The 27,249-nt window shown below is 33.0% G+C and overlaps 1 protein-coding gene across 1 annotated transcript in view; it reads right to left on the bottom strand.

The window, feature by feature from the left end:
- The window catches only part of LOC136981942 (KH homology domain-containing protein 4-like), a 77,768-nt gene that overhangs the window by 47,447 nt on the left and 3,072 nt on the right, over positions 1-27,249 (bottom strand). Inside the window, exons 2-3 of the mRNA XM_067278353.1 lie at positions 8,578-8,720; positions 1,329-1,451 (exon numbers count right to left, since the gene is read on the bottom strand). Coding sequence (XP_067134454.1) covers positions 1,329-1,451; positions 8,578-8,685 — 231 coding nt within the window. The 5' untranslated portion in view covers positions 8,686-8,720. The remainder of the gene's footprint in view (positions 1-1,328; positions 1,452-8,577; positions 8,721-27,249) is intronic.

Genomic DNA, 27,249 nt, shown 5'->3' with positions numbered 1-27,249 from the left:
CGAAAGTTGGTCGAATTCTATCTTTCGCGGCGACTGCCGCCAAGACGCGTTTCTATCAGCCAATAACATTTCGTCTAGCAGTCACGTGTTTTAATGGCGGAAAGTTCGACGTGGTTAACCGAGATAACTAACATCAGAATAAAGAGGAAAGAATAAGAAATTTAACACAAATTCTACACAGATACAGTAATCATATATTATTTAATTCAAAGAACAAAACAACCGAATCTTACTCGAAATTGTATTCTTTATTGAGAGATCTTAATCAAAGAATAAGCCTATTTTGTACAGTACATCAGTTCTTTATCGATCCAACAAAATATCTCGGCAAGATTCTTGCCAATATGATATCTCTAACCCAAAATATTCATTCGAATCTTCGACGAAATCTTCTAGCTAAATAAAACAAGCCATACAAAACAAAATTTGTAAACACGTGGATAGCAGATTATCGGTATCATTCGCCATCTTGAATACTGAACGAATGTGCTGAAATGTAAACGGATTGCTGCTTGTGTGGTCGTGCTGCCGCGCGGTGAAGACGCGTTTGCATCACCGCTTTTCCTTGCCGCGCCGCATGTGTGCATCCTCCTTAATGCTGCTAGAACGCCCACTAGGAGGCGTCCTGGGCTACTAGTATGTAATAAAGTGAACTGTAACTTGTACAATCTGTGATTTACATGTTGCACCAACAAGATTCCTATCAAAAGAAAATAAAAGAAAACTGTTATTGGCTACTTTAATATCTAAAATTAAAATGAGAGTTGTTTTATAAAAATTATCTCCACTTTGCAACGTTGTAATTCAAGTTATTTTAACGTTGGGTGATATTAGTTACAATAGAATTGTATCTATGTGCTTTATCACAGATACAATTCTGTTTCTGAATCTTCACAGACTCCACTTTTACACCCTGATTCTTGAAAAACTGCACATTTTCCATGTGGTCAGTGCGACATATTGTTATTGCATCCCTGACTTGTAAAGTTTGAATTATATATCATTCAGAGAGATCCAACAAAAACTCTAGCTATATTTAAGGATGATAATCCCTACATAAACATGGGGATTTTAGCATCTCTTCCTTACATGACAGGATAGTCAAATATTATTTCTGCTGCTAACTCTTCTTCCATCTGGATTTGGGAGCAGTTAGAACACTTAGCTCCAAACAGAGGTAAAGTCAACAAAAGTAAGACATTTCATATAATAAAAAATTTATAATAGTCATAAAAGCAAATATTGTAGCAGGAAATCTACAGCATATTTAGGAGAGAGCCTGAAAAACTTGTAAACTGCTCAGTTTAATAATTTATGTATGCACTTACTTCATCTTGAGTATGACCTCTTGTTAATAAATTTCTAGCACTTAATGGTGCATCATTTATTTCAACTTCTGCAGTAACTAAATCTCCTGAACCTCTTCCTGCGATATTGATAGTAGTACCAATCTGGAAACAATAATAGACTATTATTTTAACCTTTAAAATGCATTACGTGCCTTAATATATCCATTAAAATTAAAACAAAAAAAGACTTATTAAAATTTAGATTACATAAATGTTAATTATGATTGATATATGAAAATACTGTATTTCCACACTTCTACAATGCAGTTTTTTAAATACTGTTTTTACCTGTTTGGTACAGAGATGTGTCTTACGTTCACAGTTGAAAATAATATAGTCATCGTGAGTATATTATTATTAATTAATTAATGATAATAGCATTCTGTATGCATATGTAGCCATATTCCATTTGCTTAATAAATTACATCAGTTACATGGCATTTGTATAATGTACAGATATATTATATACTAGCGGGTGGGCCCGGCGTTGCTCAGGCAAAATTAACGATAGTGAAGATTAAGATTATTACATTATAGTCAACCTTACCTGTTTTCACAGAATGCAAGAATTGGGTTCCCCTGTTTCCAGACTAATTAGAAAATTTTTAGATGGGTCTAAAAATATGTTCGATTTCCCCCAAAAATGAAAAAACTGCATCTGCGTCTTGCACGTCGCTTTCTCTTAGCAATTCCATTATTACGTGACAATTCCATTGTTACGTAACACTTTTATTGTTGACAATTCCATTGTTACGTAATACTTCCATTGCTGATGGAAGTGTTAAGCCTTATTTCTGTCCCTCCCCCCATGGGGAGGAATTTCGAAAAATCCCTTCTTAGTGTGCGTTCTCGTGATGTACCCTAACTGTGTACCAAATTTCAACTTTCAACTCCTAACCGTTTGCGCTCTGTGCTGATTATTATTATTATTATTATTATTACTATCAACTCGTCTCGATTATATATTAACTAGCAGATAGGCCCGGCATTGCTCGGGCAAAAGTAATGATAGCGAAGATTAAGATTGTTACGTTATAGTCACAGAAGAAAAAGAGTAATTTCATCAACAAACTAAATATTTTTAATAAAAGGTCGAATTTGAAAATCGAATATTGTAATATTGTTTGATTTTCACGACGTGTTCTGATTATATTGTTCGATTTTCATCGAATGTTCTAAAGAAGAAAAGTCGAGAAAAACCGAATTAATCTGTTTAAATTCGAAAATCGAATATGTTCTAACATATTACTTTTTTTTTTTTCCCCTCCAGCGCCCGTAAATCTTGCACGTCTCCTTCTCTTGTTTTCCATTGTTACTTAACACTTTCATTGTTGATGGAAGTGTTAAGCCTTAATCCTGTCCCTCTCCCCGTGGGGAGAAATTTCGAAAAATCCCTTCTTAGTGTGCGTTTTTGTGACGTACCATAACTATGTACCAAATTTCAACTTTCTACTCTTAACCGTTTGGGCTCTTAACATTTCCATTGTTACATAACACTTCCATTGTTAACACTTCCATTGTTGACACTTCCATTATTACTTCACACTTCCATTGTTGCTTCACACTTCCATTGTTGATGGAAGTGTTAAGACTTAATCCTGTCCCTCTCCCTCCGTGGGGAGAAATTTCGAAAAATCCCTTCTTAGTGTGCGTTCTCGTGACGTACCCTAACTGCATACCAAATTTCAACTTTAAACTCCTAACCGTTTGGGCTCTGCGCTGATTATTATTATTATTATTATTATTATGTTGGGTTAAGTGAGATATACTCGGTTAACACCGGTGGCTGTGTACTATGCCGGACCAAAGTCAAGGCATAGTAACCAAAACAGAAATTAAAGAAGTGTATCAGTGTGTGTGTCTGTATTCAGGAATTTTCTCACAATATGACATGTATTCAATATAGTGGTTTTCTGTAGTGTGATGTATGTGTTTCTACTCAATTGTAATGTGCCCAGGCTTTTGTGTAGTGTGTGTGGTATGACACCTGTAGAGGAGAGAACAACAGGTACAATAAGCACCCTATCCATCCTCCACAGATGCCTTATTTCCTGGGCGAGTTCTGTGTACTTGCTAATTTTTTCAGTGCATGCATTTTGTATATTGTGAGTGTTTGGAATGGATATGTCTATAATGTATGTGATTTTATTGTGTTTGTCAATGAGTGTGATGTCTGGTCTGTTGTGGTAAATTGTTTTATCTGTGATTATGGCTCTGTCGTAGTACATTTTGTGCGTGTTGTTTTCCAATACTGTCTGTGGAATGGATTTGTAGTATGGTTCGTGGATGTCTACTAATTTGTGTTTGTTTGCAAGCTCTTGGTGTATTATATTTGCTACTTGATTATGTCTGTGTAAATAATCTGTCTGTGCCAAGAGCTTGCAACCAGAAGTGATGTGTTGTATAGTTTCTGGCATGATGTGACATTTTCTGCACGTGTCATTTCGTGAGTGTTGCATCTTTGAGTGTGTGTTTTCTGTAGTTTTTAGTATTTATGACCTGATCCTGTATGGCAATCATGAATCCTTCCGTCTCCCCAAAGAGGCATCCCCGAGCTAACCAGCTGTTTGACGCAGTTTTGTCAACAAAATCCTGGGCCAGATCATAAGGATGCCTGCCATGGAGTGCCTTTTGAGCCCACGATTGCTTAATGGTGTCTATGCCTTTTTATATGTTGCGTTGTGTCCGATATGATGTGAGTGTAAGTTTAATGGTGTGTTATTTGAGTCTGCTAGAGTTACTGCTTTATGTAATTGTGATGTTTCTTGTTTTTTGTAGAAAAACTCTCGCAGTGACTGTATTTGTTTGTAGTGAAGGTTAACTATGTCAATCAGGCCACGTCCGCCATCTTTACGTGGAAGGGTTAATCTTTCTGTGGCGGATTTAGGATGATGTTGTTTATGCTTAGTAAGTGTTGTTCTTGTTTTCCTTTGGAGTTGCTCAAGATCTGTGTGAGTCCAATGTATAACTCCAAAAGAATATGTGAGTACTGGGATGACATATGTGTTTATTGCTTTAACTGTGTGTTTTGCATTTAACAGTGTTCTGAGAATAGCATTTAACCTACTTTGGTATTCTTTAATTAATCTTTGCTTTATTTGTGTATGTTCTGTTAGTTTGGCCTGTTGGAATCCTAAATACTTGTAGAACTCGCCCTCTTCCATGGATTCAATAATGTCTCCATTTCCAAGTGCAAAATCTTCTTTCTTCAGGATTCCTTTTTCTATGTGAAGTGTTTTGCATTTCTCTAGGCCAAATTCCATTTGTATGTCCTTGGTGTATGAATGTGTGATTTGTAGGAGTTGATGAAGTTGTTTTTGTGTGGATGCATAAAGTTTTATGTCATCCATGTACATGAGATGTGACAGTGTAAACTGTGTTGTTTTTTCGTGTCTGATATTGTAACCATATTGCGTGTTGTTTAACATGTTGGATAATGGGTTCAGGGCTAGGCAGAACCAGAGAGGACTCAAGAGAATCTCCTTGAAAAATTCCTCGCCTAATAAAAATTTGCTTTGTTTGTATGGAAGTGTTACTAACCCTGAGATGTAGTGTTGTTCTCCAGTGCTGCATAGTGTTTTGAAAGAATGCAATGAGTGATGGATGTATTTTGTACATGTGTAGGATATGTAGCAGCCAACTGTGTGGAACACTGTCGAATGCTTTTCTGTAGTCTATATATGCCATGTGTATGTTTCTGTGTTGTTTGTGTGCTTGCCGTAGAATGACTGAATCTATGAGTAACTGTTCTTTGCATCCCCTGTGGTTTCTACGGCAACCTTTTTGTTGTTCTGTTAGAATGTCGTGTTCTTCAATATGTTTGTATATTTTGTTTGCAATACAGGATGTCAATAATTTGTAGAGTGTTGGAAGACATGTAATTGGTCTGTATTGTGTGGGGTCTGTGGTATTGTTGTTTTTAGGTTTCATGTAGGTGATGCCCTGAGTAAGAAAATTTGGCATGTCTTGTGGATTGATGATGATGTGTGTTAGATGTTTAGCTAGTTCCTGGTGCAGTGATGTAAACTTTTTGTACCAGAAATTGTGAATGTTGTCTACACCAGGTGTCTTCCAGTTGTGTGCTCTGTTAACAGTGTATTGGAAATCATGTATGTTTATTTCAGCACAGGGCATAGTTGGTATGTTGTGCAAGTTTCTGTTCTCCTCCTCGATCCAGCCTGCATCAGCATTGTGCGTGACAGCACTGGACCAAAGAGAAGACCAATATGTTGTGAGTTCTTCTTCTGTTGGTGTGCCACTGTGCTGTGTATCAGTGTTTGCTTTGTTATTAATTTGTCTGTAAAAGAGTTTTTCATTGTTTGTAAATAATTTATTTTGTTGTTTTCGTAATGTACATGTTTTGTATCGTTTGAGTCTACGTGCTTTGGCAGCAAGTTTTTGTTTTAGTGTATCAATGTATTCTGTAATGTGTGTGTTGTGATGTTCATGTTTTGTGTGTTTTTATTTTCTTGAAAATGTTTTTGAGCTGTTTCCTTAATTTGGGTGTTATGTTGTTTTTAGTGTATTGTGTCAGCCTGCCTAATTGCTGTCTAATGTCATTTATTTGTGTTTCTATTCTTCTCTGCCAGGCAGGCTTGTGATAGAATTGTGTTTTCTGTGTATTTGTCTGTGAATGTACTTTCAGTCCATGGTGTGTCACTACTGTGACTGCCCCAGCATAAACTAATGTATGAATGTCTGCGAGTGTAGAAATTGAATGAATGTAGTGTGGTAGTAAGTGAGTGTTTACATAATTTAGTGTTTTTCCTACTTCTTTTGACGTGTTGATTTTTGGTATTTGTGGTCGTTGTGTGGGATCTGTGCCTGTATATTTAGTGAGTGTTTCCTGAAATATAAGTGAGAGCGTGTTAAGTAAATCCATGTCTATGTTATCAGTGATGGAAGAGGAAGTGTCTGTAGTATCATTAGTGGTAATTGTTGTATGTGTGTTATTATCAATGCTTGTTGCTGGATTATCCCGACAGGTTACATGATCTTCATTAATGTTAGATGTTTCTGTCTGTTGATGTATTTGATCAGCAACCTGTTGTTTGATAAGTTCAAGTGTTGTTTGTGGAATAAGGTTGTTGTGTATAATTGTTCTTTTTTGATCAACAACCCTTTGTTCGGTGACAGTGAGGTGAGGATACTGTTGTGTGAATCTATGGTGTAGTTGTTGTCTGTATGCTGTCATGTTTGTTTCGAGTTTTGTGATGGTGTAATAAGTACGGATGATAAACTTGTTCATTTCTGTTGTCCATTTCATCCGTTGGCGTGGTTTTCCAGCCTTTGTGGTCTGTGGATGCATTGCCACAGAAACACCAAGGCTAGGTTGATTCCTCACATCTGTTGAGGGCACTGCAGTAGCCATGCTTGGGCCGGTGCTGCTTTCGCCACCGGTAACCAAGGGAGACTGTGGCCTATTTTTCGAACGTGAGCCTCTGCCTAACTCACGAACGCGGACCTTGTTAACCCGGGCGACGTCCGAGCCGGTATCACATTTAGATCTGGTTACTACCATGATACATATCTCCACAGAATGTGGGTGTGTGGTCACTCTTAGCTTCATTTCTCCCCATAGACCTTACTGGTCTATGGGAGAAATTACTGGCATGGGTGTCCCTACCAGGAGCTTGTGCTCCAGCCTGCATTGCCCTATGGATCAGTAAAATTACTGGGCTCTCCCACCACGACCAGGTGGTGACCACGGGAGAGGAGGAGGAGTTGTTGTTGTTGTGTTGTTGTTATCAACTCGTCTCGATTATATATATAAATATATAGATATGTTACTGTGAAAGACTAAAATTAGAGACTGTTGATATTCCCTGGTGAATGTCAACACATACAAAATATGTCGGTGAAAGACTGAATATTTGGTTATATTATTATACATTTGAACAATCGCTGGTGTATGTCGACAAGCACAGATAAGCTTTGGTGGAGGTCGAAACAACACCCAAGGAGCCGATGTCGATAGAGAAGTGACAGTTTGTTGCCAAATCTTTTGTGGGTAGCCGGAGGTAGAACAAGGTCGTACCACTTTTCCCGGCAACGGTTTGGTGGAAACCGCCCACTTTGTCACTGAATGGCGTTTTTGTTCTTTTGATCCCGTGAGGTGGAGATCGGTTTGTCAGCTTTATACCCGTAATTAGTTTGCAATTTGTAAAGTAAAGTTACTTTTCATAGATGAGATTTCTTCTCAAAAAATATTGCTGAGAGAAGCAGCTGCAGCTAATTCGAAAAGTGGAGGGCAAGGCTATACATGCTGTCATTGCAAAAAGAAGTGTTCCAGGAATAAATGCAGTTGTAAAAGCAAGGAACTCTTGCGCAATTCAAAGTGCCATAACAGTTTAAGTTGTTGCAATAATAAGATTGTATAACGTTAATCACATAATTTATGTGTAAGTTTATTATTGTATTATTTTCTTTAATGATTTAGAATGTACAGGTACTGTTCATTTTAGGTTCAACAGTTTATTTACATGTGCTGTTACTTAAGCTTTCTCCTATTTTGACACATTAAAAAGTTGCATTTTTGTCTTAACATAATAAAAATATTTTTATTCAACATTCATCATCAGTGCATGTCAACATTTGCTGGTGTAAGTGAGAAATACTGATATTTAGCAAATATTTCGCACATACACGAAATGACTGTGTGAATTCTGACATTCATCAGAGAATGTCAACATTCACCAGATATCGGTCATTCACAGTAACATATATACAAATCTCAGATAATTCAAAACTCGATAATTTAAAATCGTGATTATTTCATCCCTTGAATTTCAAACTAATCAGAATTTCCCGTATTTGTTTTAATGGCACAACACAGTTAATAAACATTGTCTGTTTCTCTAATTTGTTAAGTAATAAATGCACTAAATACTGGATAATACTCAAAATCAAGCTGGTGAATCTTAAAATTCAATTTCAAACGTGCGGTGCATCTTACAATTGAGGAAATACAGTATTTAGAAAATTTAACAATTACAAAATAATCAATAAATTTTTCTTCTTGCCAATCTGGAGACCCAGAATCAAATTGGAACAAGCTAACTACAGAGTTTTTCATGGGCAGTCTGTCGGAGATATGTCAAGCTCCCTCCATTTATCATCACCCAACTGCCCTATTATGGAACTGGTCAAACCCACAATGGATGTAGACCAAAAGGCCCTCTAATGCTAATAGGCAGAAAGAGTAAAAAAAAAAAAAAATCTTAATTACCTTGGGTTTTAGCTGTGTAGGTGGTAATTTTAATTTTCCTTTTGCTATCAACATGGCATTGACTCTTGCTGCAGCTTCTGCAGCTGCTTCCAAACTACTTTTGCTCATCTCTTCGGAAATATTGCTAATCTTTGATTCTCATACTAAAATAAATAAATAAATATATTTTAATATAACTAAATTAAAACAAATTTTAATTAAATATTTAAATTTTTTCCATATTTAATTCTATAAAATCTTAGCTATAGTTATAAACAAATCATACATCTTTCATTAATTATTCCCCGATAATGAAGCAATTTAATTTAAATGTCTTTGTTATCGGAAAATAATTAATGAAAGATGTATGATAATGAAGACACTTAACATTAAATTGCTTATCAAAACATACTGTTTACATTTATCATCATCACCACTTACATAAGAATATACAATATTTAAAAGATTTCAACATTAATATCACTTATTAAACAAAAAAAGTTTGTAAATTGCAGATAATTGATGCAATTCAAAAGATTTGAGGTTGGAATTTTCTTATTAATAGATAATTCTATTTAAATATTTGCTAAGAATAATCAAAAATAAAAATTTACTTGCTCAATAAGCTAATTTATATCTATAAAATCTTACTGAATTTACATTAATATAGAATAATAAAATTTATATTCACACACTTGATAAACCATTTTAGCAAAAGAAATCGTCACTGTTGGTTAATTATATAATTTTTTCAGTGCTAATTTTTCAATAATCACAAGAAATTGAATATAAAATGGTTCCAAATCATTCTAGATTTAATAACTTCTATAGGAATCTCAAATTAAAAATATTATGCAAAATGTAATGATCACACTGTGATCCACAGTGATTTTCGTCCAATTTTAATTGAAGAGAATTATTATTTTACAGATATTATTAAAAATCAGCAAGCAGTAGCGAAGAATAAAAATAATTAACTAATACCTTTGAATTACAAATCTAATTTATCAATTAAAATAGCTAATTTTTTCAATTAATTACAATTAAACTATAAATTGCTTTGTTAAAAGTAGGGCGGTGGAGTCAGAGTCGTGGAGTTTTGGTATTTTAGCCGGAGTCGGAGTCGTGGAGTTTTGGTATTTTAGCCGGAGTCGGAGTCGTCAAAAATCCGCCAACTTCAACTCCTTTTCACTTTCTCAACTTGTTATGTATATAAAAAACGAAAAAGTATTTCAATCATGTCACATTTGACTCTCCGAGTTTGTTTGCAAATCTATACGTTTGGAGATCTCTCGAACCCAAAAACTGTCAAATAAAGGGAAAAATTTGCACGACCACGTGCATATGTTGGCATCTAATTTGTTTAATTTCTTTATTCTGTTCCGAACTATTAAACAATATCTCAGAATGAGTAAAGTTTAAGAAACAAAATTTGGCACAGTAGCATGTGTATAAAGGGCATTGATGATATTAAATTTTGGTTCTTTATTAAAGGTCGACAGGGTAGAGACATAGAAGGGGTTGTGTGTCATATCTCCAGTGTGGTCGGACTTCATGAATATTTTACTAGTTATTAGCATTCACAATCTTATAATATAATCGAGATGGGTTAATAATAATAATAATGATAAGCTCAGAAGCTCAGAGTTCAAACAGTTAAGAGTTGAAATTTGGTACACAGTTAGGATACATCATAAGAATGTACACTAAGAAGGAATTTTTCGAAATTCCTCTTGCGGGGGAAGAGGGAGAGGGTTAAGAATTACCCCGAAGAACTCTGTTTCTACTGTACTATTTTAGATGCGGTATTTTGTGTTTTGTGAAAAATCGAACATACTTTTAGACCCATCCAAAAATTCTCTAATTAGTCTCGGAAGAGAGAGGACCTAATTCTTGCACCCAGTGAAAACGGGTAAAATCGGCTATAATCTAAATATCTTAATCTTCCTTATCATTACTTTTTGAGTGAGCAACATCTGGCTCATCTGCTAGTTTTTTATTTATTTTTTTATAAAACTCGTCTCCACCTTCAAAATTAAGCTTGAGTTCTAATATGAGAACAGACAGAAAAGGAAATCTTACAAAATTTGATGATGATATTTATTATGCACTGGAAAAAATAAATGACATTGACCACTCTTCAAGTTTGGATGTTAAAACGGCAATACTGCACTATCCAGACATTATCCAAACTACAACATTGATTCTCACAGCATTGCCACCAACCAAGTTTCCGTAGAGCGTTTATTTCCGCTCTTAAAATTATTAAATATGATTTAAAAACTTCAGTGAATGCTGACTTAATAGAAGTGATTTTTTTTGTAAGGAGTAATTCAGTTTATAACAGAGATGAAAAATAATAAATTAATCAACGTGGCAAAATAAGCAACCTGTTTTTTTACCAGTCTAAATGTTATATTTCTCATTCTTGGCTTAGTTTAATGTATCTGTATACTTATATATTACCCAATATACTCGTATATTACGTACAACATTTTTATTAAACTAATTTGTTTGTATAAGAATGTATTTACTATTTTTATTCATACACGCTCACCAAATACCGATGCCATCATCAAACGAGTCAATAAATGTGAACTTATATATTCGGTAGATGTGTCAAATTTTAATGTTTAATTAATTTTTTAAAATCATTTTATTTTGTATTTTTTTAAAAATAATCAGAATTGTCGTCATTATTACTTTCCCGGCTGTTATACAGTATAAGTCGATAACAAAGGAAAAGAATGACGATCAGTCAAAAAATGATTTTCTCAGATTTTTACGCTTTCGGACTTGGAAAGCCTTGAAACGTAGAGAAGTGCAAAAGCATTCGGGGTTTTTTCTGTACGCACAGATGTTACGCCAGGAACACACATGCGTAAAATTCGGCGTAAAATCTAGCATAAAACAGAAAATGTAAAAATTTTTCTGAAATTTTGGTTGAAATAGAACTGAAAATAGAGTAGAGCATGTGTCTACTTTTTACGCCGTAAAATTTTTACGCCAAAATTCCTCCAATAAAGAGAAGTCTTTTCTGTGACGTCAAAATAGACACTTGGCTTTTATTCTAACAATGGCGACAATGAGGGTTAACCCTATAATTGCGACGGTCTCGAAAAAACGAAAAATAAATGAAATAGAAAGGTCTATTGAATCCGTTCGGCCACATCAGTGTCATGTATAAAGACACTGTATTTAAACAACGTTTATGGGTAGCTATGGATGCAAAATTTCAAATAACAGGTAGGGCTAGTAGAATCGATATATAGGCCTAGTATTTAGATCACATGTTCTTTATTTGAATTCGGAATGTAAGTCTATTAATTTAAATTTTCTTTATTATAGCAGAGGAAGCAGAGAAAAAAATTAATAAAATTAGCACTGTTAGTGGCAGTGACATTTCCTACTCAGCCAGAATTTTTACCTATGTGTGTTCTGGCATAAAAGCGTAAAACAGAAACTGAACTAAAAGCTGATTTCTGATTCAGTTTTCTGCCACACAATTTTATGCGTGTGTTCTTGGCCTTAGAATGTGTACCAACCGATTTAGTTCAACCATTTTCTAGCTTAATAACTCCTGTGTTAAACCATCCGACTCCGATTCAAAATCGTGCCTCCCACACAGTCTAACATTCGTACATACAGGAAAAAAAAAAAAAAAAACCCGAATCTTTTGCAAATCTCGACATTTCGAGGTGCCGAGTCCAAAAATGCAAAAATTTGGGGTGGAATCATTTTTTGAACTATCGCTATACTTTTCCTCTGTTATATATAACAACAGAAAAGTAAAAATTATCGTATTGACTCATTACTTAGAGGCATACTTTAGCTTTGGAATAAAAAAGTTTCTACGTTCTATCTTTATTAGAACTAGCCTATATTTATTGATGCTAATACTCTGAGGTCACGTGATGACGTCAGAATTTTCAGGCCTACTTTGTTAACAAGTCCGCCCTTGGTCGGAGTCAGAGTCGAATCGTAAGAAAAAGTTGGAGTCGTGTAAATTCTACAGACTCCACAGCCCTGGTTAAAAGTTTACTCGGTACTCTTTGCTTGATGGGACACCAGTGGATACAAGCTTTGTATGAGGAGTTTCAAACCACCCCCAGAATTGTTGACCTTTTATGTGATATTTGTCTCAGTAGATCAGTTTTTAACACTTATCAGTCTACCACCTATTCTACATGCTTCGCATGTAAGCTCACACCACAGCAACCAGGTGAGCCCCCACCCCCACCCCACCCCTCCTAAAACTATATAACATCAATTACTCCACAGTCAAGTGGGCTACTCAAAAGTTGGCACTGTCGCATGGGCTAAATTGTTAAATGCAATAGTCTTCTGGTGCCCTGTTAAGCAAAAAGTACCATTTACTCAAATTTTTAAGAATATTTTAACATTCAGCCTAATAGTTGATCAGATCGTGTAACTTCGATAAAAAATCATTGGGTTCGTGGAGTTGTTTAACATTACACTGTCTTTTCAACATAATTTATAATCCCTGTGAAAAAAATCACTATATATACAGCATAGCACTATTGCTGTATTTTCTCATACATAATAAATGTAAAGATAATAAAGTAAATATTAATCTTAATATTGTAATAGCTATTTAAAATAAATGAATGCTATTTATATTACATAAGAAAATTTTTTAATTAATAATTAAAAATAAATATCTTTTATAAACATAAAAATGTTCTTTTTAAGTGGTTCTATTTTATATAATTTTTGTCTGTATCACTGCATCCTTTCGGCCTTGTTAAATATATCCTAATCAAAAGCAATATCTATTAATCAATCAGCCAATCGATGCATGTAAACGTCTAATTGAAATAAAACTGATAAAAGATCCGAAAGAGTATAAATTCCAACAAAAATCCATTAAAATTTAAACAGAATGAATATTAAATAAATACTGATAAAAACATTTTATTTATTTTTGCATAAAGAGATGACCTTCATGTATAAAATGCCTCAATAAAATCACAGAAATGTAAATTTAAGAAAAACAAATACAAAATAAAAGTTAAAACTAAATAAATAATTTTTATACTTTTTGTATTCAAGTAAAACTTGATAAAACGAGACTTAAAAAAATTAGTATAACATATTTTTCTTATATGATCAGTTATATTTATTGAAATGATGATTCAGAAAATTTGCTACTAGCGACATGGCATTAATAACACGTAGAAAAACAAGTGATTAGAAGAACCAGGGCAAAAGTTATGTATTGCAACAAACAAATTATAAAAAGGAAAAACTACCTTTAAAATGCTTATAAAACCAAATACAATCTAAGTAATAAATAGTATGGAAATGTCTTGATCTGGTAGCCTCAGAGTTGTATAGAGTAGATGACAATTTTTTTTTTAAAGGAAAATACACAACAATTTTTTCAAATTGCAGCCCGATGACTTCTGAATATACTCTGAATAAGTGTTAGTACAGCAGTGACCCATAGTGGCAAGCAATAATCAATAAGGGATTGAAAATTAGCAAAAAATAAAAGTTAATAAAAAATACGTAGAAGGACTAAAATGTCTTCGTTTTTGCTATGTCCAATCACCAAGAACTACAGTCTTCTACTGCAGAGACAACCTTTCTTTGGAGGCTATGCCTCTGCAAACCTTGTAAAACAGTCAAAAAATTCTCCAGTGACAAGCCAAAACAGTTTCTGCAGTGGAAGACTCTTGTTCCTGGTGATTGGATGGCAAAAGTGAAGACATTTTAGTCTTTCTATGTAGTTTTTATTACTGTGTAAATTCTTCAGCCAATTTTTTAAAAGGAAAAAACAAAATCTCAAAGAACTGACTGACAGACAAACTGAGATTACAAATTATGATTTATTTCAAACTGAATTGTAAAGTTAGAAAGCCATCAACAGTTGCTAAATAGAATCTTCAAATTAGACAAAAATTAAGATAATTATTTTTCAAAGCAACTGTAATAATGTAGTTCATGAAAAAGCTAAATTGAAGGGTACCTAAAATGGTCGACAGCAACTCCCGCAAGTCGACAATAAAACCCAGAAGCTTGAAAAACTAAGGGATTGATCGGAAGTCAGTTAAGCTTTTTGAATGTAACTACTACTATAAAAATACCCAAAACTTTGTGCAGCAGTTGAGTCACTTTTACTTGAATTCTCAAGTATTTAAGTTCAAATTTCTTAAGTTTATACAGGTTGAAGCTAGTATAAGTCACAATTCTAACAAAACAAAGAAACAAAAACTGATTCTAAGTACATGGTGACTTTTTAATGACTAAAAACTCACTAATAAACCAAACATCAACAGCTTGTGAATGCTCATCAGCTATGCTTGTCTCACTAATGATGTAAATAAATTTAATAGAAAGTACTTTAATTTACCTATTAAAGTATTTTAATATACATGGTGTTTTTTTAAAAAAACTGACAGTACTCAGAGATATCTGTAGGACAATCTAACAGCCAGACTGTCACCAAATTTGGGAAAGTGACTAAGGATGACATGGGAAAGAGATTCCATGAAAAAAAAAGTAGTACCCAAATTCACCAATAGGGGTGGATTTGGCACTGTTGTAGTGAAACAGCAAGAATTTGCATAAAACTCAGCAGCAATTAACAAACACACAAATGAATAATCAGACAGAGGTTTCAGTGCAATAACGAAAGTTTAATTAATCAGCAAATAACATTCTCCCTCCTTCAATGTGACCACTGTCCTACTGGACAACACATTGCATCCTGAACACAGTGTTCTCTATGGCCGAACGTAACACGTCTGCAGGAATGTTCATCACAGTTCTAGAAATGTCATCCTTCAAGGTCATCAAGTTTGAGACACCATCAAGATAGACCTTGGACTTTAAGTAACCCCACAGGAAAAAGTAACATGGGGTTAGATCCAGGGAGTGAGGCAGCCATGCAAGTGGAAAAAAGTGACTGATGACCCGTGAGACCGAACTGCACCGACTTCTGCACCGTGAGACGAATGTGTGATGGTGCTCCATCCTGCATAAAGATCGTCTCATCCAGGCATTGTCGTTGCTGAAGCTGTGGAATGACAAACTAGTCAGCACATCACGATACCTTTCCTTAGTAACAGTACCTGTCTGTGGTCCTGTTCAAGTGATGTTCTCAAAAAAGAATGGTCCGATGATGAAATCTGCTGTAAAGCCACATCAAACAGTGAATTTCAGTGAATGCAATGGGATTTGCAGCACAACCTCCCGGGGGTGTTCTGATGCCCAAATGCAACAATTTTGAGTGTTCACATCCCATTTAGGTAAAAATGGGCCTCATCTCCCCAGAGAATTATCCACGGCCAAGCATCGTCTATCGCCATCCTGGCAAGAAATGTCAGAGCAAATGTAGCATGGTCATTTGGTTTTAATTCTTGCAGGTGACTTATCTTGTATAGATAGAACTTCAGAACTTTTCGCAGAACTTGCCATACCGTTGAAGGCGTCATTTCCAATTGTTGTGCCACTTTCCAGGCGCTGCTACTACCAGCAACGGTCCTCTGTGAACCTTCAACGAGCACAGTTGCAACATCACTAACTGTCTGTGCAGACACCGGTTTCTGCCCTCTACTAGGCCGAACTGCTAAGGATCCTGTCTCTTCAAATTTCTTTATCAAGTCTTTCAATGCATTAATTGATAGAGGACCTCTACGCAGGTTGTTACGGATTCTAAACACACGAAGAGCACCCGGTGCACTCGATTGGTTAAGATAATAAGTTTCACAAGCAACGCATGCTGAGGTAATGAAAGATGCATGTTGAACTCTGCTGACGTCTGGAATGTACTTCAGACTTTTGTCCTTGTCTTTTAAGTTCAAATTAGGTGTCACTGCTGTTGACCACATCATTGTAAATTTAGATTTTGAGGTGTTACCAGCGCATTATGCAAATTCTTAGCTGTTTCGCTACAACAGTGCCAAATCCACCCCTACCAGCAAATTTGGGTACTACCTTTTTCTTCACGGAATCTCTTTCCATGTCGTCCTTAGTCACTCTCCCAAATTTGGCAATAGTCTGGCTGTTAGATTGCTGTACAGATGTCTCTGAGTACCGTCAGTTTAAAAAAAATAACACCCTGTACATATATTAGGCTATTTTTATTTTTCATATGTTAATTTTATTTACAACCAGGGTACCCAGCCACGCGTTGCTGTGGTTCAAAATGTATCTATTATAAATGTATAACACTTCACCCGCAAGGAGAACTTTGAAAAATTCCTTCTTAGTGTACATTCACTTGATGTACTCTATTAAAACACAATCAAAAAACGCAAAAAACCGCATCTAAAATAGTATAATATAAGCGGAGTTCTTCACGGTAAGCCTTAACTTTGTCCCTCTCCCTCACAGGGGGGGGAATTTCGACATCTATATTATAATTAATTTTTTCGTCCAACGGTTGTTTCATTTTTAATTAATATTTGGAGACAAAGTTCACCCATGCAGGGACCACCATTTATTAATTCTGTGTTCCAGACAGACAATACAATCTCGGCGACCGACCTTCCTTTTCAGGCTACTACCATTGGACCAAAAAATCGGACGAAATAATTAATCATAACTGGAAAATATCATTGCCAGGGGAAAGCTTTTTCAAATCTGCATTTTCCAGCACTTCTTCGTCGTGGATAAAAAGCCGAAACACCCCAAGAAGGCTAGATGGTCATTGAAAAGACGTTCGTATATCACCAGTTCCTTTTTTAGAAAAATTTTATATTTTTTAATTGGAAATTTTTGTGTTTTTTAAAAGGACTTTTTAGCGTTTTGGCGGCTAGTAGCCTAAAAAGGAAGGTCGGTCGCCGAGATTCTATTGTTTGTCTGGAACACAGAATTAATAAATGGTGACCCCTGCACGGGTGAACTTTGTCTCCGAATATTAATTATCTATATTATATAAAAACACGCACATATTCAAATGCATTGTTGTGTCAAAATTTCAAAGCAATCTGTGAAGAACTTTTGGAGATTAGCTATTAGGAACAAACAAACAATTACATTTTTATTTATATAGCTATATACTTTTTGCTAAAAGGGGACAATGAAAGATCACGAATTCCACAGAGCAGTCAACACTCAAAAAAGTTTAAGGACCTGAACTAAATGAACTCTTCTATGAATCTTCAATGAATAGAGAGATAAAGATGAAAGGTCTTCAAAAACACTAAACTAATATTGATATTAACAGATTGTAAACTGTCAAAAATGAAAGAAAGACCAGGAATGGGAAGTTGGAGTTGAGGAGTCAAATCTTTTTATGGGAGCTATCCACCAACCAAAGCCGAATATAATCGGGCGAGAAATGGCTATAATATTAATAATTAAATAGACAATTTGGCATTAGAGGTAGACGTTAGGTGCCATCTCTTAATAAATTTAATAATTACAATTAATTAAATAATTTAAATAATAATTTAGAATTACTGGAAGAAAAGAATCGGCCCAAAGCGGGACTCAAACCAGCACCTTCTGCTATCCGTGCAGACACATTACCAGTTACGCTACCCGAACCTTCGGCTCAATCTCCTCCTCCAGCATATAACCATCGACGATTATTACAACGCCAGTAATTCTAAATTATTATTTAAATTATTTAATTAATCGTAATTATTAAATTTATTAAGAGATGGCACCTAACGTCTACCTCTAAAGCCAAATTGTCTATTTAATTATTATTATTATAGCCATTTCTCACCCAATTATATTCGGCTTTGGTTGGTGGATAGCTTTACATGTATCGGGTGTAGTAAAGATGTTTGATTATTCTTTTTATGGGAGTCAATTTTAAAAAATACTGACTCGTGCATTTTTTTGCCAACTCCTGAGAAAAACTACGAAAGCTTTATTGAACTAAGAAATTTCATTGCAACACTTTCTTCACAACTATCATCTTTCATAATTTTCCTCGTTGTTTAAATCTAGAATATAACGGTTTAATTCCGGCAGGTTCGAATTTTCACAAATGTAATCCCAATTTTGTAATTTTCAGATGCACCATTTGGCAGATATATTTAACTTGTATGGAAAATGTCATCCACAGATAAAATTATCCAACAAATTTCATCAATGCCATTTTCATGATATAATTTTATAATAATTTTTAAGTTTTGATTAACTTACATTCAAGAAACTACTTTTGGTTTTATACTACTTTTGGTAATATGGCTCAACCTAAAATTAATTGAAGTAAACTGCAAAATGCAGCATACTACATTAAAATTTATCAAACGATAAGCAAAATAATCATTTCTTGCTAACTATTTAAAAAAGAAATTACAGATTTTACCAAATGATGATAACAAAATATGTTTCTACTATAACAGATGAACACTATGCTAAGGGTAAAATTTATTTAATTTTAACAAATAAATTTATTATTCACATTAAATTTAAATTAAATACAGTAAAAACCTCTGATCTGTGACCTCCAATGGTTTCAAGCAAACAGTGGTCTTTATGAGGGGAACGACGTTGGAAGGGTGGTCTTTCAGAGAGGTTTCACTGTTTTTGCTTACTACAAATAATTTATGATAAATAATGAGGATTCTATTGACGTAAGTGTAAAGGAATGTTACTACACTTTTAAAGATGTAAAGGATTGAAAAGAAATTACCACCATATTCAAGAATTTTCATAAAAAATAACACAAGAGAGACTCCTAAAAGCGTATTTTTCTTTTACTGGTTTTAGCACAGCCATGCAACTTCGCCATGCACAAGGACATTTTTAGACAAATCCTTATGGTTACTGAATGTTCTTCCACTTTGCAACTGGCTGTCTGTACATTCTACATTATTGGTATGAAAATGCTGATTAGTTTGAAATTTGACATACTGACAATTCTATGCAGACAGAGCATTAATTAACACCTACGTGTGTTGTCACATTACACACTTATTTAGGAGTATGAAAGATCATTTTGTAGTTTTTAGGGGGTTATTCATAAGTCTTTAATTTACAAGTGACTTCCATAAAATTACAGAAAATCTCTAATAGTTGGCATCTTTGCACTGTTGCATAACACAATTCATATCCTGTATGATTATTAGAAAGCTACTAATAGAATAAAATCAAAGTGCAAATAGAAGTTGAAAATGCATTGGAATATTTGCAGGCTTTCTTCCTGTTCTTATATCACTTCCAACTTCATTCATTAGTTAAGTAAAAGTTTGTTTTGATAGCCAGTATTATCAAACAAAACTTATATTGTTGTATGCTTTGAAAAAGTTTTAAAAATCCCTCACATAATGATACGGGACATTCATTGCCATTTTCATATAGCTCGAACCTATAGACAGTCTTTTGAGTATATCCATTTTTACTCTCTTTTTAACAACCAAGTTATCATATAATAAAGAAATGGTGTATATTTATGTATGTATTCACATAAGTAGAAAAACAGACATAAAACACAAAAACAAAGATATTACATTTATTTTCTCATGACTGATAAGTCACACTATACCAGAAATGCCTCACTTGTTTCCAGCTAACAAAAACAGCTGCTCTTCTCAGTTTATAAAATGTTTTACGTATAAGTACTAGTCGCAGCTCACTGATGAGTCACACAATGATCTTAAAATGCAATTTACGCCATAAAGTTGTGACTCTGACTCAACAATAAGAAAATTTGCTCCTTAAAACTAAGTTGGTATCAAAATCTATTAAAATTATACTCCAAATTTATCTTAAATAGTATAATCTAATGATAAAACTACTTTTAAAAAAGTAAAATTTCATATATTTAAAGTTATATTTTAAGCTTTTGTTCTACAATATAAAAGAAAGTTAAAAACAAACTTCTGCTTTGTTGAAGCTATTTTTTTTTTCTGTAAATAACATCCATTTCTTCTATAAATTACTATATATATGCTATACCTATCAGTTCTATGATCCATCTATTTCTTTTCCATAGTAGTAGTACATCTTAGATTTGCTGGCAACTGTATTTGCAATTTAAAAACAACAATCAAAAGCCATCATGAGTAGACTATGTAATGCATTATGCACCAATAATATACAATTTGCATGTTTATGTTATGCAACATACTTTTAAGTGATCATGCATCTTAAAATCAAGAAACATTTAAAAATTGTTTACTCCATCTACAGAAATTTATTCTATTTAAATGCTCAAGAATAAGAGATAAAGTATCTTGAAAACATTTAGATATTATATATTTTATAAGAAAAGTTCTATAAAAATAATTTTTGTTTCCAATAATTTTAATTTGGAATTCAGCTAGTCCAGGGGTCCCCAACCTTTTTGTACCTAAGAGCACATTCTAGAATACCGGCTGGACGACGGGCACCATTTATTTTTTCAAGGTGAATTTATATTTGGACATAGTTAACAGTGCCGGATTAAGCCTCTAGCGGGCCCTAGACAAAATTTAAATTGGGGCCCCATTTAAATAAGTTGCTTCTAAACAAATCTTATATAATGTGACATTAGCATGGGTGACACCCGGTGCGGATATTGTGGTGTCACCCAGGAATATTTCTAGATGGTGCGAGAGATATCATGGCAGGAGATTACTTCTGACACACGGATGGCTGTTGACCTTTTTTTTTTTTTTAGTTAACGACTGCTGAAATTTCTAGGTCACTCCAAGTTACGGGCCCTACACGTTTCCCTACTTTGATTTTATGGTATTCAGAACGGACCGATTTACTTCATTTCAGGTATGGGAAATTGAATTGGTGCAGATTTGGCGGAGGGGAAAAAGAGATCGGTCGCATTTCGCTTTGTGCTTTCATCTGTGTTGGACGCCATTTCTACTTTTGAATGGTTAATCATTCAAAGTGAAAAAACTTTTACATAGCATTTTATCGAAAACCGAAAATATTTTTATTTTTATTGTGGTCGCACAGTGGCGGGCACACGTAAAACGATTGGCGGGCGCCATGGTGCCCGCGGGCATAGGGTTGGGGACCACTGAGCTAGTCCATAAAAACACAGCTTCATCTCCATATACTTTTTATAATTTAGAGACATACATATATTATCTTTGTAAGTTCAAAAATTTTTATACACTATGTCTAATTACTAGGATACATATACAGTAGTCTCACATACAACGTGGGAGATACATTCCGTGTAATAGGAAATCACATTATTGAGATATGCATTATCAGAAGATTTTATGCATGTTTAAACCTGCAACTAGAAGTTGAAGAATAAAACGCATACCACTGAACGACAAAATCAAAAATCTGTATGAGTACTAGTCGCAATTTTTTCGTCACATTATAGGGAGCGCGTTATATGGGTGTTCAGTTCTATACTCTATTCACATTATAAATTCATCAAAAAAAAAAAAAAGAATTTTATTTCTTTGATATAATAAAATAAACCATTCATTTATTTACAAATACTAGAAAGATTCCATTTTAGACAATATGAGTCTTCCCCAGGAAAACAACAAATTAACCCTGAAGTAAAAACAAAATATAAAAGCAATAAATTATAACAACATATTTATTATTGTGTTGTTTAGTGTTAGATATTGTTTCATTGTTGTGAGTGTTAAAGTTTAGTGTTAAATAATGAATTATAATATATGTAGTGCTCTTCTACAATATAGCCTAGTTTAAATTTACAAAAGTCTAGATATAATAGATCTTCAGCTTTTTTGATAGTTGATTAATCTATAATCTATTTAAAAAAAAAAAAAACAATGTTAAAAGTCTGAAAAAGAGGTCAAAAAAGGAAAAACTACAAGTTAAAACAAGTGTTTATAGCTAAACTGATTGGTCATCTTCAGATTTTAAATTCTAATGAAATTCAAAGAATCCTTAGAATATTACATACATATTCACATTATTAAAAAACTTGAACAATCATCAAATGTATTCAAATAAAATAGTAATGAATTAATGGTACGACAGTTTCCATGCATTTAACATGTTCTCAGCAAACCAATGGTTTATACATCCTCCCTTTATAATATTTGAAAAGACCGACATGCAATTTGTCTCTGTGCTATCTTTTTGAAATGAGTTTTTATATTTAAATTTTTAAATAATCATGCAACCTAATGACAATGAACTAATGACAAACCTTATGATTGTCTTCACAATGCCTCTTAAACAATACTACTATGAATATATTAAAATACTGTCATGAAGCATCAAAAACAAGAAATTTTGGAAATACAGTAGAGCATCGATTATCCGACCCCCAATTAACCGACTTATCGGTTAACCGACCGCGTTCTAGTCGGCAAATTCAAATGTCCGCTAGTGATGTGGCGCTACAATATTTGGTTATGTCTTGGCTACTTTAATATTATTTTTGTTAAATTTTTGCATGTTTTAGCTGGCAGCACTGGCTCCCATGAAAGGGAAGCTAGTATTTAAACCAGGCCTAATACACTATACTAATAATGTATTTTTTCATACTTTTCGATCATCCGACTTTTCAGTTATCCGACCAACCCCAGTCCCCAATTAAGTCGGATAATCGATGCTCTACTGTATATTGGAAATTTTCAATTTTATAACAATTTTAGTTTTATAAATATATTTTACAATAATAAAAGATCTTTAGATAAATCAGCTAAAACATTAAATACAATTTCAAAAAGTAATTAATATTTAAATGTTTATGTTTAGAATTTTAATGTTGAATATTTTATAAAAATTCATTACGAAAGTTATTGTGAAAGCTGAAAAATTACATATACCGTATTTTACGACTATAAGACGCATTTTTTTCTTCGAAAAATTGCCTTCAAAATTCAGGTGCGTCTTATGGGTATTTTTTTTTAAAATTGCTTAAAAATTAAAATGCGTCTTATAGTCCGTAAAATACGGTATATATTTTTAACTACATATTTCAAATTGAATTATTTCTTATTATACAGTATAAATATTTATAATTGGGAAGATAAATGTATATAAAAGTAGATGTATAGTAATTTAAAATGTCATTACTGTAGTTACCACATTAAAATAAACTAAATTATTCACATCAATCAAGAAACTAGAGTTTGGATATAAGATGTTTATAAAGAAGAATTTCAATGGTATGGTACAAGTAATGAAAAGTTTAATTTGTATTTTAGTGCAATACCCTGCAGGTAATTGCTAAAATAAAATCAAACCTTTCACTTAACCTATCTCTATAGAGCAAGCATGCACAACGCATGACTCATCAAAGGATGCCTGTATAAAATGTAGAGGAAGTAAAAGAAAGTAAACATGTAACAAGTACGTTAATGCGATTTCAAGATAAATAAAAATCTTATGCGTAATTAATTGATATTAATTGGAATTTCCCTTTTTAATAATACGGTTCATTTGCAAAAATAGTTTAATCATTAATTATAATACCTTTACTTGGAAAATGAGCAGTGAAAAACCAATTTGTAGCCCGAAGATGTTTAGCCTATTTTAAGTTTGGCCTGCAACCTACTGTCAAGTTGTGCAGGCTATAGTGTGTGTACTTATCGAGCTTATGGAACAGCTGATATAGAGCAGCGGTTCCCAACCTTTCTTGGGCTTGCATACCTCTTGGCAGCCCATTTCCCTAAGTCAAAAAGTGGAGCCTTGGTTAGATATACAGTGCAGTACATGTAAAAAAGTTTTTTAAATTGAATAACATTGGAGAAAGATAAATATAATTATATTTTTATTTAAAACTAAGCAACAAGTACTGTGATGTTGCCAAAGGCCTCAATGTAGAATCCGAATATTCTTATAGTACATCCGCCATTATTAATTTTTTTTTCTGTGTACCATTGTTGGGAATCACCAATACAGAGCAACAGCAGCTTCTCCATAAGGTTGATTAATTGCAATTTAAAATCAGCATATAACTGTCCCATGCATAACCCATACTCTCTTTCAAATTGCCTTTTAAACACAGATAATCTTCAAATAATACATATAAGAATATAATACTGTGGCAATAAAGTTTAATGTTCATTTAAAAAAATATAGGTATATCTATCTACATTTGCTCACATATTACTGACATTTATTAGCCATCTAATTTTGAATTAATACTTTTTGTACTTTACTAGGAAGAGGTTTTTTGTCACTTATATCAATTTTCTATTAACCACCTCATAAATAATCATTATTATTATTATATCTGTTTAAATTTTATTTAAATTCTTATTTATACATTCATATAAAATAATTTTCTCTCTTTTATTTTGATTTATGAAAATAAAATCATTAATTATAGTAAAAGCTTTTATATACAAACAAAAACTTTACAATATAAAAACCATTTAAGTAACATTATAATTGCAATGTGCCAATTTGTTTTTTACTTAATATAAATGGCTCTGGTTCTGGTAACTGCCTAGAAAGGTCTGTCACGAGTGTGCATGTTTTTCTTGTTGCAAAACCTGTTTATCATATTTTAAACATTAGTTTTTGACTATTTTCACATTGTAAGAAGTAATCTGACTTTTACCCAAAACACGTAAATGTCAAGCAACGATACTTTTTCATTTTATTTTTTTAAAACAAAATATATTCATTCAGTCAACAATAGTACATCATTTGCAATTAACTTCTCCCGATGTTCCACAAATTTATTGATTTCATTTGCATAAAATCTTTTTGAATTTGATTCATAAAAATGATTGCATATCATATTTCAAGTTCTATTATTATTATCTGGAAAAACAAAATTAAATTAACGTTCTTGACATATTATAATTTGACTCAAACTTGATCGCATTTTTTGACTGATTGCGTTTATGCTTTGGATTGATTATCAATCCAAGTACAAGCAAATTAGACAATTTCACTCATTACGAGTGAGCCTGACCTGTAATAGGGTCACAGTTAGCGTGATTGAGAAATAGGGAATAATACTGTTGCAAATGATTTTAAGATTTATATATTATTATATATTTGATCTCAATTTTCAGAATTATGAATCAAAATTGGAACAACTTTCATAAATATTAAAATAAAAAATAAATTTATAGATGAAAACAAAATATTTTGTAAGGTATAGTTTAAATATCATTTATATTTATCAAACAGGAATACATTAAAAACAACTGACAACCCCAGGGGCCGTATTCTGGTCACCGTCTCTGATCTCTGGTCTCTCACAAGCTGGCCGCTGATTGGCTAATCCAAATGATTAGCCAATCAGCGACCGGCTTGTGAAAGACGAGAGACCAGAGACTGTGACCAGAATAAGGCCCCAGTCTTTTATTATTAATAATGAAACAGTCATGTCATTTTTCTTCAAGTTTCTTCAATGTTTTTTTTAATTTAAAAAATATCATCTGTCATTTTAGTTGAAATTATGTACATATTTTTTGATTGCCTCATCATCAGTAAATGTTTTAACTGTTTTAGATAATTTTACAGAGGTGTAGTCTCTAATAAAAGGTCATCTCTGCAAAGAAAGACTGTTTTGTTCCTGGTGATTGGACATGAAGAAACTAAGTCGTCTTCCGTTCTGTCAATTTTTTTATTTTAATCTTTTGGCCATATTATACAAATTAATGCATAAAATGAGTTTAGCAATTTTGTAAAAACTGATTAATAATTACCAAACCAAATTTTCAATACAGTATATTAATTTAAACTGCCAGATTTTCCAGGCTATACTGAGGCTAGTAACTAATTAAACTAACTAAGAAATATGGCTATAAGATATGCAGTTAGACTTAAATGTAATAATTAGACACAGATTTAAATAAAATTTAATATAAGATAGCAGCCTAACTGTCTACCTTTAAGCCATTTCTTTGTTTAGTTAGTTACCACATTAAGTAATATGTATAGCCTAAAAATCTAATTAGAAATTTGTATATTTGATAAATTTTAAAATCTCTTAAAATAAAATATATTAAAATAAATGCCTAAGTGAAATCTAAAGCATTTTCTAAGCTCTCTATATCCTTTGCATGCATTAGAAAGAATATATAAAAAATCAGTGTAGGCAACAATTGTATACAAAAGGTCATATATATCACTTGTCAGACAGTTAGGTTTTAAAATACACACTACATAAACAAGTTTTTCTATTTAATATCTATTTATGTTTGTAATTATTAACTTTTATTATTAACTTAAAAAATTTCAACATGAAATTTTGAAATTTCCTAATTCACATATATATTCTAAATTTTCACTATAGAGAACACAAGTTTATTATAAGTTGGGCTTTCGATAGTTTAACTGCATGAAATATATCCCTGAAGAGTCAAAAAGTATATTTCGTTTAGTTAAACTAAGCAAAAACCCAACTTAAAATAAATAATACATAATGTCAAAATCAAATTTATCAAACTTCAGAAAACAAAAAGGATTTGATCTATCAAATTTTAGAAATGCATTTGTTTTATTACATTTCTAAAATAAAGAAAACAGGTGGAAATTAATATTACTGATTAATTTCCATCTGTAACTACAGTTGGCAATGACTTATCTGAAATTCCGAAAACTAGCAAGCTCCAAAAACCAAAGGTTTTTTTGTGGAGCATGGAGAGTCACAAGTCTACACAATAATGGTCGTTTACAAATTTCACGTTTCTCTGCTGCTCATGGATATTTTATTTACTTTAGGTGATTTTTCGACATACAGGAGAGTGCCATTTTTTGTAAGAAATGAAGATCTAAAAACAAAATATGTCAAAAATGGTATGTTATCAAAACACAAAGGCTTGAACATCCCACGTTGGTCATGTCTGTAATTAGTGG

The sequence above is a fragment of the Centruroides vittatus genome, unplaced genomic scaffold (genome assembly GCF_030686945.1).
Source record: "Centruroides vittatus isolate TY-2023 unplaced genomic scaffold, ASM3068694v2 contig_799, whole genome shotgun sequence".
In the NCBI taxonomy this organism is placed as follows: domain Eukaryota; kingdom Metazoa; phylum Arthropoda; class Arachnida; order Scorpiones; family Buthidae; genus Centruroides; species Centruroides vittatus.
Note: the sequence above shows the minus strand (reverse complement) of the source record. Positions and strands in the feature narration are given on the sequence as shown.